This window comes from Xiphophorus maculatus, chromosome 11 (assembly GCF_002775205.1).
Source record: "Xiphophorus maculatus strain JP 163 A chromosome 11, X_maculatus-5.0-male, whole genome shotgun sequence".
NCBI lineage: Eukaryota > Metazoa > Chordata > Actinopteri > Cyprinodontiformes > Poeciliidae > Xiphophorus > Xiphophorus maculatus.
The window spans coordinates 25,367,196-25,381,282 of record NC_036453.1 but is presented as its reverse complement, the minus strand read 5'-3'; the positions used below and the strand labels follow the sequence as shown (position 1 = coordinate 25,381,282).

Below are 14,087 nucleotides of genomic sequence, written 5' to 3'. Positions count from 1 at the left end.
GGATTATGAGAGAGCTGCCAGCTGTCACTCAGATAGGTAAAAATTGATCAGTCTTATTCTTTCTCTCTCTCTAAGAACTTCAGTTTCACAGCTTTCACTTTCTCAGGTATTAAACTTTTTTTTCTTTTTTAAACAGAGATATTTGAGCTCAGATTTGCTCTGAATAGGACTTAATACTTTTAATACAGATGCACAGCTCAGACCTTTGTGGCTGATTTCTGACCTCCATTTTTTTGTGACTCTGACCTATTTATACTGAGTTTAGCTGACCCCAGTTTCTCTAAACATATTATTTTATAATAAAGCATAGTAAGATGATTTAAAATGATTGGACTTGGACGTTTTCAGCATCAATGTGTCTTTATTACCCCAATCTGAAAACTTTTGAATACAGAGGTTATTTGGTTTCTGATCATCCAGTTGCCAATAAGGAACAGCTCTGCTGATTAGCAACTGATTCAGTTCACCAGGTAATTTCTCTGAACATTTTTAGCTTTGAGTCATCTGTTGTTTTTAGGGTTTAATAATATTCCTAACTTTTCTGACTGAATAGTGGGTCTTAAGAAATTTCTTGTACATCATTTTTGGTCACTTTTGAGTTCATTTAAAGTTCAGCTTTTAATCTTGTCCAATTCCCTGTTTCATATTGCAGAAGGCCAACATTAAACTGTCACTGGCACATTAAAAACACTTAAAACATTTTTTTTAAAATGACCTACTGTGCTTTCATTTTGTATACACAAACGCTTTTAATGATAAATATTTGTCACAGAATACTATAAATGCGAAGTGTCGCTGTTCAAGGTAAGTGAAACCATAAACAACTAAGGTTGAGTACACAGAAGTGCAAGAAGTTATGAAGATTTCAGCGAAAATTTGTGTGATTTATTTGCAATTTTGGAAGTAGAAGCTAGATGGAGTGATGGAGAAGAGTGAACTGGTTCTACTGAAGAACTGCAACCGTATTTTTTGAGCCGTATTGTTCAGGAAGCACCAACTCCGACATTTCTGGGGAAGAAGAGTTTGAAGGTGAAGGGTTGGAGCTGGATATCTGTCGCCTTCAAATTACTGAATAGTAATAACCAGATCTATAACTATAATAGTAATTCATCTTTAATTCTGGTTTAATTCAAATAATCCAGTTACTTTAAAGTAATTGGTTATTTCCAATTGATGACCAGTAACAATAAACAGCTGAAATTTGTCACCTTTGATGTCCGTTTGTGGGGTTTCCATCATCCTTCTGCTCCCCTAATACAGCATCTGCAGAGGTTTAAAAAAAACAAGAACAGATAAAAACAAACAAACAAAAAACAAGGCAGCTGCAAAACATTTGGGTCAGACGAGAGAGAAGAATCGGTTAGACTGTTGGTGAAGATGAAGCTGAAAAACCACGATGGGTAATTTACTGTCTTCTCCCTGTGGAGTAGAGTTTGTGCTTTTAGGCTGTTTGGTTAATGGAGCCAAGCATCGCGTTCATAGAGACCATGACAAAAGAGAGCTGGACCCACCCAGCCCTGGGTTACTCTCTGCTGCTTTTCTTAGTGGTTTTCAATGGAGTGACATTTCCACTTGATTTCCAGTGGATTGAGGGGGGATATCAGCTTGTTTAGAGTTTTTATTTCTAAAGTGGTCAGCATTGAAAAGCCTTCCAGTGAAAGAGAGTGAGATCGGTATCAGTCTGAGGAGGTAAAAGCTTTATAATTATTCTCATTGATCTGCGTTCACACATGCAGTCACATGTTTTATCTAACCTTTCGTGTCTCTTCTTTCCGTCACGTGTCCTTCTATTGATTATTAGCAACATATTGATGGATATGGTAGAAAACCATGCAAAGTAATCACAACAAATCCCCAGACAGCAGACACACCCGTGCAAAACTAAACTTAGGTAAAATAAGTAACATTTGCGCAAAGTAGAAGAGAAGATACAAGTAAAGATCATTTTAATTTTTGGCTAAAATCACTTTAGTCAAAACTGATTTTGGTCATTATTTTTAATAAGGTAATATAATCCACAAATATGTATTAAAATAAGAAAATAATTTATTTAAAAAAAGGGAGATGTGCTTTTGTCTCTCCTGATTTTCCTCACTCGCTTCCATCATACATCAGTTTTCTCCCTCAGACAAAATGACAGACCTCCCCTGCCCTACTTAATACTTTTTTGCTTTCCGTCCTCTGAGTCTGCACATTTCGGCATGCGCTCACTCGCATCAGCGTGTGCATGCCCTGATATGCAGGCTGCCCGAACCGGAAGTCACGACTCACAAGTCGGCGCATTATTCATGGTTGTTTCTTTCTTCTCACCCTCTTCCTCTCCGCGGCTCTCCTGTTTATTTCTCTCTTTTTTTTTCATGTTTCTGCTGCTTGAAAGGCTTCGTAGAGGAAACGTGACACAGTATCTTATGCTGCGCTCGCCAGCTGCCAGTGACTCATTCGCCCGCTTTTGGAGCGCAGCTCGTTTAATGCGGCTCCCAGTCTGTACAGCATGTTAACTATGGCAATCTGGGCAGGACGTGTTGGGTGTCTCCCAAACAATCGGATTCAGCGGCTGCAGAATCGCATTTCAGTCGCATGGGTTAATATTTAATGCCAACTGTCAGCAGTCATGTTGCTGTAACAATGCTTGTGTGCTGTGTTTTTCATTTTATCGATACTCTAGATCGATAAAATGATCTGCAGTATCATTTTACTGTAGATCCCAACACTTTGAAAATGTGAGTCTGTAGATTCTCTTTATTTTATATCAGCAGGTTTTGAGAATTAGAGGGTTTCTAAACAGTCTGGAAAAGTATAAAACTATTTTTTTTAACCCCTCCAGGGTTTTTTTTTGTGGGTTCTAGTGTCCCTTATATGACAGTAATAATAATAAAATAATAATACATTTTATTTCAAAGGCGCCTTTCTGGCACTCAAGGACACCGTACAAAGAGCGAAAAGTAACAGAAACAATAAAATGTTGCAATTAAAAATAGATAGAATAAATACACAACAATGTATCTATATGAAATCTATATATAAATCTATGTAAAAAATCTATATAAAAAAATCAAGCAAACCAATTGTGTCATATTGAAAAGGCAGATCTAAAAAGGTGTGTTTTAAGTTCGGTTTTAAATTTAGGGAATGACTTTATGTTTCTAAGGTGAGGTGGTAATGAGTTCCAGAGTTGGGGAGCAGAGCGACAGTAGGCTCACAGGAAACGGGGAAGGAGAGGAGGGAAGACATGCGGCAAATATCGTCGGGTCCTGGAGTCGAACCCGCAACGACCGCGCCAAGGACTCAAGGCCTCCAAATATGGGTCGCCCTAACCCATACGCCACCACGGCACACCCGTATAAAACTAATTTAAAATTGATTGAATTCTACAATTTATTCTGGTCTTAGAACACTTGGCATATAGCAGCATGTTGGAGAACCTCTGATTAGTTATTGTTGAAGACTTTAGTTGTGTTTTTGCTTGAGGCGGGTTTGCACAATTATTCCCTCTGGAATTTTACTCTCAACGATTTTTAAAATTTTTACTTTCAGACAGCTGTTGTGACGTGTAACCATGGCAACAAGGTATTGTTTTTTTTTACAACCAGGAGCAGATGGATTAGCATTCCAAAAGCTCAAATAGTACCTGAACCTTGACCCCAAATCCCAGAGGAATTGAAAAGGAGGCTTCATGGATGCAGAGCAGGAACAAAGAGTGCAGAGAGAAGGAGGAAGTTCAAACTATTTCTTCTGCCAATCATAACGGGCAGAAATTATGTTCTCATCTCAAATGTCTCGATAGAAAACGATAGGGACGCATCAAAAGCAAATGAGGTGGATTAGCAGAGTTTGCTAATCCACATGATGATGTCATACAGGACATGTTCCTATGAAATATCTTCTCAGCATGTTGGCATCTCATGACAGTCATGATGTCATACAGCAACAGTCTTCAGTCAGAGGCCTCTTCACGGCCGTTACGAAACTGACTGCTACTGGAGAGTCTTTCCAGCCCACTGCATCAAAATCCACAAAGACTCTTTAAAGATCCTTTGATAATATGAATTACTTAATTTCCCTTTGGGCTAAATAGAGTGTTTTTGCTGGATCCATCTAGTTTTGCAGGTTTTACATTCGAAGCTTACTCTCTCTAGAAATATCTGTCGTAAATTCACAGTGGAATTTTGTTTTTATCCATTTCAAATTTGCTACAGAAGTGTTGGGAACTTTGAAAATGTGAGTCTGGAAGAATTTGTAAAAAATATGTAGAAAACCTGGCACCGGCTCTGCTTGTGTGCAGGCCCATTTTCATCTTCAGTTGCTTCAAAGCTAGTCCCGTACAGGTATTATTTCTAAATAAAAAACAAATTTAAAAAAAGCATTTGAAATGCTAATGAATTTTTAATCTTTAATATTTCCCCATTCTGCGTTGGAGTGGGGGGGGGGAGTTGCTGCTGCCTATATTTGGCTCTGATGTTCTACTGCAGAGCACTATGTGCTCCATTTCCCAGGTTAAGCTGGACTCTGTTTCTCTGTCTGGTCTGACTGATGAGTGCAGGATCTGCTGAAGACCTGAAGCAAGTGCAGAGCAGACGTCAGGGGTTTCTTTAACACACATTAACAAACTAAATAAAACACCATCCAATATGCCTAACATTTTATTTTAGATTCTTTGGTAACTTTTTTTCTCTTTGGCTCTCGTATCCATTGCGAGCAGTTTTTTTATTTCTTTTTATGATTTTGCTTGACATACTTAAATGCACTGTTGGTAATTTTTCTTAATTCCTGTAAAGTGTCTGAGTGTTTCAGAAAAGCACTGTACAAGTAAAATCTATTATAATTAATAGTAGTAGTTATATTAATGCAGTACATTTACTCTTTCTCTCGTTTCAAGTCTGCCAGACTTCTCTCATAATCCCCCCATCTGCTTCACTGCATGCAGTCTTTTTATTGTGTTCTGGTCACTCCAGCTCTGTGTGACTCAGCAATACATGCTAATGCAGAATGAGGTAATGTTGTCTCTAAGCAACGCCATTGTCCTCGCCAGCGGAGACTAAACAAGATCTAAGTTGCCATTCATGGTTCCCTATGACGGCAAAGTTGCTAAAAGGAGACTGAACCCAAGTGATACCAGCCTTCATGAGCTTTTCAGTGATTTCTAATCTTCCAGTAACATTCAGCGCTGAACTAACAATTGTTTGAAAGGGGAGGTGAGAAGCTGACCTGTGTGAAGGTAATTGAAAGCTTCAGATTATCCCATTACTTCGAAGTTGGCAGATGTAACTGTGTGTCACATTCACCGGCTGGGCTTTTAGAGATAATTCCCTGCCTAAAAGTAAGAAGGCAAAAAAAAAAAAAAAGTTCTATTGACCTCTTCTAGAAACCAATTACCTTAATGTAGTGTCGTACTGCAGCCCAAACCAGGCCTTGGCTGAGACTGTGATAAAATGAGTAGAAGTAAGAATGTTAATGGAAGGCCTGGGATCCAGTCCGGCAGCCTCGCCTCTTGTTTGTCTGCTCATTCAGGCTCAGCAACAGGCCCTTAACGCTCACAAAGGTTCCTCTGTAAGACTATAGGCTTGTCTAATGGGACACCTTAGTCAGCTTTATTGTCTTTGGTTTGATTAGTGGAGGTTTTGCTTTACAGAAACTCTTAAGTCATGCAGAGGTATTCAGTAAAATGAGAGTAGTAGGAAGGCTACATGTTTTCCAAAATGTTATGTGTAAAAAATGTCATGCCACAGAAAGTTTAATTCTGGTTTCCAAACCAGTGAATGTTCTTCCACCTGGTTGCTGGTCTACCTCAAGTCAATATGACTCAAATAAACACATATTTCATTTCAAGCTCCTGCTACTGGTAATAATTTGATGTTAATGTGTTAAAAGATGAGGTATTTCCTTATTTATAAAACCGTTACTAAAATGTAACTTCACAAGATGCTCAACATTCTTCATTTTAGTTTCTTATGTTTTTGTGTTGAAGATCTCATAAAATTACGAGATTTAAAAAAATAAAGACAGCCTGACCCTAATATTTTATCAAAACTTCGACCCGAATTCAAAGTCCAAATAAACAGAAGCTGTAAAACATGCTTGTCAAACAAGAACAACTGGGCGCGCTGACATCACTCTGGTCTGTGGAAACCCATGAAGTGCCTTGGTGGGGGGGAAATCCAGATTTTTCAAAAGTTAAATCTTCAAAACTTTGATATGTTATAACAAAGAGTGTTTGGTGAACTCTATTTGGGATGGTGATAATTCTGCTACAACTGAAACATGTTCAGCGATAACACTTTTAACCCGCTCCAACATCCCTTTGTGTTCACTCAGGTCCCATTCCCAGTTCTTCAGGGGGAAGGAGTGGAATATCTCGGCCGTGCCGACGAAGCCATCATCGCCATTTCCAACTACAGACTCCACATCAAGTTCAAAGACTCTGTCATCAACGTGAGTGCCCGTCTCGGCGGAGGAGCTTGCGGATTTGTTTGCTTCTGTACTAACAACCCGAGCGTCTGCAATGCCACGCCACTGCGGAGGCCAATAGCAGCAGGGAGGAGGGTTCAGTGTTCAGTTTGGACGTACACAGGCTGCTCCCTTTCACCCCAATGTTTTATAAACGCACAACCGAGCTAACGAGGTAAATAAAGCGGAGGAGTTTACACAGAGGACTTGCTGTAAACCAGGGTTTCGGCATAGTTTATTGTAGCAACATTGTACCACAGGAGTTGCAGGCTCTCCTTTGATCCACCGGCGAAGAGGGTGTAACGTGACATCCAAGTGTTAAAGCCCGGCCCCTGCTGGCGTTGCTGTCCTGTTGACGTCAAGCCCTTGCTCAAACACAAATGAGCATATTGTTTGTCCTCCCTGGCAGTCAAATTTCTCCTCCTTCCCAAACCTTGGTCAAGTTTTCCACAAGGGTTCGGTTTTCTGTAAACGGTGGAGAGTAGAGTATAGAGGCCTGGCCACCTGGGCTCTTTCTCCTTCAGAAAGAGAATAAGTCACCATCTAACCATGCCCATACAACTGATTACCCAACCACTCAGACTCCTGCCTTGACCCCCAACTGTACAGATGAACTCTGTCTGAAAGCCAGCAAGCCACAACCTCTCACCCAGATGTCCTTTCACAACTTCACCCCATTCTTCCAAACCGTTTCTGCCCTTTGCTCCCCTCTTTGTTTGTCTTTCTTCCTCACCATGATCCATGTTTGATTTGGATATGTGCCGTTAGTAGCACATCCACTCGGTTAGCTTTCATCTTGCACTCTTTTGGGGGTTTTTTTCTTTCCTTTTTAACTCTTCATTTATGTTGTCTTCTAAGCTTTTTGGGGTTTAATTTTTTTATTTATTTTTTCCCATTTCCTCCTGTCTTGTGTGTCTCCTCTCCCTCCCTTTCTCTCTCTCTGTGTGTGCTCCATGGTGGCTCTGTGTTTTAGACCTACCCTGCTGTGGACAATGAGATCTCTGTGAGTACAATACGATAAAACACATCCCTCTGTCACAGATTAGACAGCTCTGTCATTCAGCCCTTCACTCTGTGTGGTTATGAAGCACTAAAGACAAAATGTCTCTTACATTCAGCTGAGCAGTGGCGATCAAGCTTTAATTTCCTGCCAGATTGTCATTCAGGAATAATCTTGAGACTTAAGTTTATTACATCTACATCTCGTTGCTTATACTTGTGACAGTGCAATGACAATAAAGTTGAATTCTATTCTAATTCTATTGTATTTTTCTTATAACTGCAGGTATTCTAGCTATAAATTATGCTCAGTTTTAAGTATTTTCCCAGCTGTGACATTTTATTCCTGTTGATTTTTTTTTTTAAAGAAATGTTGACACTTCACAGTCAGACATGGAAAAAAAAGCTGTTGGTATTTTTAAGCCTTTCAAAAATAAGCAATGAATCAATTAATTACATGATAAATTAAAACGGGCTCCATAATTTCCATTCTGGTTATTCATATTTTTTGAAGGGCAATTTTATTTATGGTTTTGAGTGTAAGTGACTTTTATTTACGTTTTATTTACTGTTTTGGGTTGTTTTTTGATAAGTAAAAAATCTTCCATTTAATGCAGATGTTGGATGTTCCTTACCCAATTAAAGTGTATTGGTCTGTTTTTATTATTATTATTATTATTATTATTATTATTATTATTATTATTATTATTATTATTATTATCATTATTATCATTATTATCATTTATCACAATAATTACTGGGACAATTTATTATCTAGTAAAATTTGTTATCGTGGCAGGTCTAGGTGTTGGAGAAATTTGTGATGATTTTCTCTAACACCTCTCTGTTCTCTGCTTTGTGGGCCAACAGGCTGATATCATGTGCTCTCTGTCGCCCCCTGCAGGTGCCGCTCAGGCTGGTAGAAGGTGTGGAAAGCAGAGATATGTTCCAGCTGCACATCATCTGCAAAGACTCCAAAGTTGTCAGGTAGGAAAGAGACAATGGTAGCTTCATATTCATGTTAGACGGCCACAGTAGGGCCTCTAAGTGTTAGCGATGGAAGTTTAAACATAGTGCAAAAGTTATTCCGTTTACTCTGTTGTTCGTCTTTTAGATTAAATGCAACAATCTCTCGTTTTAGCTCCATGTGAAGAAACCTGACTGACTTCTTCCATTAGTTTTTTTCTGTTTAATCCTTCCCTCTGCTGCTGAAAGGATGCGTGACAGAGCGCTTGAGTTTAATTCAATTCATTACGTTTCTGTTAAATCGATGCTTCCCCATCAGTTGTTATTTGACCTGAGACTAAAGATAGACGGCTAAATCTGGCTAACTGGTGAGGGTGAAAAAAGGCTGTTTGCTGAAAGAACATGATATTTTGAGCGGTAATTAAGCCAAAACTGCACAAATGTTGCATTTAAGATTAAATTTTTAAAAATTTTGTAAATGTGTTATATCCCAAACTTAAGTGGCGTACTTTTAGCTTCATCCAGTACAAATGTTATGGATAAAATAATCTATTAATCACTTTTGTTATCCAATTATTAGTTATTATTATTAAAAACAGTCAACACTGTGTTGATAAGTCGAGCAGAAAGGGCTGAGCTTTTCACAGATTGATGTTAGAAGTGTTTCGAATCCTTTGCTACAAATGATCAAGCGTAAACTAAAGTAATGCTACGTTGTTGCATTTTAGGCAGTAAAATGTTTTTCTTTAAAAATTTAATTTTTTATGTTTTTTTTAATATTGTGTAAAAAAAATAACTTAAATGAAAAATCTGAGTAATTGCTAACTAAATTAATCGTTAATCTTGCAACCGTTTCTTTACGCTTTTCTTCTAGTTCCTAAAGCTCAATGTTATACAAGGATATTGAAAAGAAAGATGTTCTCTCTCAACTAAACCGTGGATTCTCCACAGATGCCACTTTGCGACATTCAAGCAGTGCCAGGAGTGGGCGAAGCGCCTCAACCGGGTCATAGCCCACCCGTCCCGCCTGGAGGACCTGTTCGCCCTGGCCTATCACGCCTGGTGCCTCGGGGCCAGCGCAGACGACGAAGACCAGCACGTTCACCTCTGCCGCCCAGGTTTGCTCCACCAACCTAACGACATCGAGTTTAAAGAAAATGTTGCCATTTTGAGACTGTTCGGTGTTTACCTGTACCGCGTGTGTGTGTGTGTGTAGGGGACCATGTGCGTCACAGGATGGAAATGGAGGTCAGGCGGATGGGCTTTGACACGCAGAACGTCTGGAGAGTTTCTGACATCAACTGCAACTACAAGTACGTCTGTGTGGTTGTGAGCGGCCATGATGCTGCTGCAGCAATAAATGTGGTGTAGATGAAATATAGAGAGGTGGATGCAGTAAAAACAGTCCAAGAAAACCTTCCTGCTTCCTGAACAGGTCAATCAGTTTATCCACTGAACTGAATGAATTTCATCATTAATTCACAAACACATACTCTTGCAGTACGTACTATACATGAGGGAAAAGGGGGGAGAAAGTATTTAAAAAATCTTGTATGAAACTGTTCTCTCTTCAATAATTACAAATAAAGTTTATATATACATATGCATTAAATTAACAATGTAAAACGCAAACAATATATAATTTTTCTCATTACTGACTCAGAAATGTACAAGACTTAATAACAACAAATGAACAATATGCCAGGAGAGTTGATAGTTCTAAGCCATTTTTACTTCATTTAGAAGTCCATGACTTAGTTTTTGGTTTACATATTTTATATGAGATTTCCAATTAAATTTCTGATCCACGACGTCCCCTAGAAATTTAACTTAATGTACTCGTCCCGCTAAGTTATAATCCATGGATATTATGATAGAATCGTCCATTTTTCTGTTACCAAAAATCATAAATTTAGTTTTGTTCCAGTTAAATCATTCCCAGAACAAAATATTTTTTTATTTAAATGAGAAGAATGACGCCTTAATTTCTTCATATGAGGCTGATAATTATCGTGCCCTTCTAGTTCCGAGTGTAACCAAACTCAGATTTTATTTTAAGTTTCCACGTTTTCTCCAAATCTTTTCGGTGGTTTGGAAATTAAAGCTTAGAAATAATCCTGTATGAAGAAAGGTCAGTCTGCTCACAGAGCCCGTTGGAGCGCATCCTGTTGAGGGAGACAGACACACAGGACAATGAGCTAATTAAACAAGCTGCAGCCTGCTGAGTCCCGTGACTCGGCACACTATTTCACTTTCATCCCTACTAATATCCACAGAGCCTGTCTGTCCCTCAGCAGGTGGTGAGGAACTGGAGAAAGTATCACGAGAGAGGAGAGACGACCGGAGACAGATGGTGTTAGGCTGAGAGTCATTAATGCCGCGTTAGAAACTGTGAAGCCCTGACCCGCTGTTTCCCCTGCAGGTTGTGCTCCAGCTACCCGCAGAAGCTCCTGGTTCCCATCTGGATCACCGACAAAGAGCTGGAGAGCGTGGCTTCCTTCAGGTCCTGGAAGAGGATCCCCGTGGTGGTCTACAGGTAAACCGACCGGCGCAGCCTCGGACGTCTCCGGCTTGCACGTCAAAACGCGGGTTTGACCCTGCCGCTTCATGTTCAAGGCACCAGAAAAACGGGGCGGTGATTGCTCGCTGCAGCCAGCCTGAGATCAGCTGGTGGGGCTGGAGGAACACGGACGATGAGTACCTGGTGACGTCCATCGCTAAGGCCTGTCACATGGATACGGGAGCCAAGGGGACGGCAACGGTCCGGCAGAGAGGGGAGGCTCCCGACTCATGTGACAGTGATTTTGGTAAATCTGCTGTGTGTGGATCTGTAGATGTCGTCATGTTGCAGCATGGTTTGAAACTGGTGGGACTTGAATACAGTTTTGTGCCATTGTATAACTTAAAGTATTGGATTTCAATCAATACTTTTCTCCAAAGTACATTAGAGTTAAATTATTCATCGAGTAACTCAATGAAAACAGATCCTTTCATTTGTAATTCTTCTCTTTGTTTTACACAGCTCTTTAAATGTTTCTAAATTGCATGATCCTCCAAAAAAAGATGCATTTTATTCAAAAGTAAGCATGAAGTGGCAGAAAAGATAGATAAAATCTGAAAAGTGTGACATGCATATTGTATTGTGGTCCATTTAATATAATGCCTCTAAATTCAGTTCTGCTTATTACATTCATATTTAGACCTTGGATCAATACTTTGATAAGTTACCTTTTGCTGCAGTGATGGATAAAAAAAGCTTGAATGGTGTGTCCAGTCATGTGTAGTTTTAGTAGGCTCCACTTTAACCTGCCTGTGTAGCTCTCTCTCCAATTAAATATAACATGAAGCAGCATTTGTAGTTCTGTTTTTGCGTGCTTCAATTTAAAACCAGAACTTGCAGCTGTTATCAATGACTGCTGTGTTCATACATTCAGTTTCTATGAAAATTAGAAACGTTTCATCGGCTGAATCTGCAAAGGAAACAATTCTTTGAATCTTTCAGGCTTAATTTGGTGGCATCAGTGTGTCAGTCTGCAGAGTTTAAGCACCTCTGCAGCACATCACCAGCTTTACTCAGCGCTCACTTGGAGTACCACAATAATTACTTCTCTCCAGCACAAGAAGCTTTTGGAGGTATGCCTCTTGTGATTGGCATCAGGAGGAATTATTGATTTATTTATATATTTTTTTCTCTTTATGACATCCACAGCATCTCTCTGTTTCCCTGCTTCTCGTCTTCCCCTTCGTCCTGCTACCAGGCTTCTCTCAGCTCTGTCGTCCTTCCTGTTTTCCCTCAGACTCGTCGCTGACGGGCGGCTCTGGCTGCGATGACAACACGGTTCCCCAGAAGCTGCTGATTCTGGACGCCCGCTCCTACACTGCCGCTGTGGCCAACCGAGCCAAAGGTGGCGGCTGCGAATGCGAAGGTTGGTCTGATCACATATTAAGCAGGTTTTCCTTCTTGTGAAATCTGTCTGCACATCATGTTTGAAACTCTGCCTATGATAATACTTCAATGTACGGTAGAGTTCAACCTGGGACGCCTTGAACATTTTCTTAAACAATGACCATATTTGCATTCAAAGCTTAGAAAGTTAAGAAAATTAATTGTGATTAATCTGACTTAAATGTTTATTCTCATCAATTGACAGCACTACTATATATAAATGTTGTCTATATCTTGCAGTAAAGCTTAGAGATTTTGACGTATATATGTGTTGTTATTTTTAGAGTACTACCCCAACTGTGAAGTAATGTTTATGGGAATGGCCAACATCCATGCCATCCGCAACAGCTTCCAGGCTCTGCGGGCTGTCTGCAGTCAGATCCCAGATCCGGGAAAGTAAGTCGATCTGTTTGACCTTTCTCCATCTGAGCAGCTCAGCCCTCGTTTGCGCCTCCCTCTCCTCTGTTTTCATGCCAACGGTAAAGCAACACCTCTCCGACATGAGAGCGATGCCACACAGCAGTTCCTGTTCCTGTCGGGCTAACCCGCCGTCCGTCTGTACACATCGATCCGTACTTGTTTACATTTTTATTTGTTTATGTGTTTGGTTTTCTGATAACCCAGCTGCTGAGACATCATATTGTAAAGCTTGTTTTTTTTTTTTTCTTCATGAGTTTTTATCTCAGAGTCTCTCTGTGGTTAATTATGATGATCTAAAAATTCACTATAAGTGAACGCAGAGTAACTTAATCTGACGTATCCGTATAAATACTCCAGACGCCTTTACTACGTGGTTAGTGAGGTTTTTATTGTCACTGAGCAGGCTGATGTCTGGCATCACCATGGAAACCTACCATAAAACCAAAGGTTATGTAGACCCTAAAAAAATCAAAGTAAATATGCCACCTTGTTTTGTTTTTTATTATTTTGTAAAAGACCTTGTGTGTCTAAAGTGTTTCTTTCAGTGCCTCAGAATAAATATTCATACACCCTGTGAACTTTTTCAGATTTTGTTGCACTAACGCTTGTGGCTGCAGTGTATTTTTACAAAAAACGCATTTGACCAAACTGAGCTAATGCAAAGAAAAATGGCTAACATGTATCACTGGGTGTGGAAAGTTGGAGATGCGCTAGAAAACGTTCAGTTTTAATAGTGAAAGTGAAACAGAGCTCTACAAAGTATCATCTCAGGGGCGTTCCACATCAAACAAAAGAAAAAATACAAATTCTAAACCTACTTTTATTGGGGGCTATTACATAAAATATGATTTAAAAAAAAACACTTCCTGGTGGTTTTGATAGATTTGAGGAAAAGAAATCTGCTTTTTATGACATATTAGAAATTAAATGTTTATGTTCTTCCTCCGGTTCCACTCATTAAATGGTTTCCTGCTTTGACTTGCTGCTGTATTACTTGAACTTTGCTCTGAATACTTTTTTTTTTTGGCTGGTAATTTATTTTTTATCAATCTTAAGGAACTATTGACTTAAAACAAGCTGAAAATTACTTGTCTTATTTCAGGCGTACTAAGATATTTGGACTATAAACTAGACCAAAATACTTAGATTTTGTGTTTGTGTACAGCGTTAAACTAGTAGACATAACTGGTAATCACACGTCAAAGATAAGAAAAACAAGATTGACTCTCTAAGTGGAGTTGTGATGAGCTCTTCGTGATTAAACCTGCGGACCAAAAACACTTTAGGATACGCTGAAGCTGCCTCCTGTTAC

General features: G+C 39.5%; 1 protein-coding gene across 3 annotated transcripts in view; it reads left to right on the top strand.

Moving 5' to 3' along the window:
- The window catches only part of mtmr4 (myotubularin related protein 4), a 46,716-nt gene that overhangs the window by 25,006 nt on the left and 7,623 nt on the right, over positions 1-14,087 (top strand). For all 3 annotated transcript variants that reach the window (XM_005800823.3, XM_014469433.2, XM_023342584.1), the window contains 8 exons: positions 6,313-6,429; positions 8,348-8,430; positions 9,361-9,527; positions 9,626-9,722; positions 10,832-10,945; positions 11,026-11,216; positions 12,207-12,335; positions 12,640-12,751. In XM_005800823.3, coding sequence (XP_005800880.1) covers positions 6,313-6,429; positions 8,348-8,430; positions 9,361-9,527; positions 9,626-9,722; positions 10,832-10,945; positions 11,026-11,216; positions 12,207-12,335; positions 12,640-12,751 — 1,010 coding nt within the window. The remainder of the gene's footprint in view (positions 1-6,312; positions 6,430-8,347; positions 8,431-9,360; positions 9,528-9,625; positions 9,723-10,831; positions 10,946-11,025; positions 11,217-12,206; positions 12,336-12,639; positions 12,752-14,087) is intronic.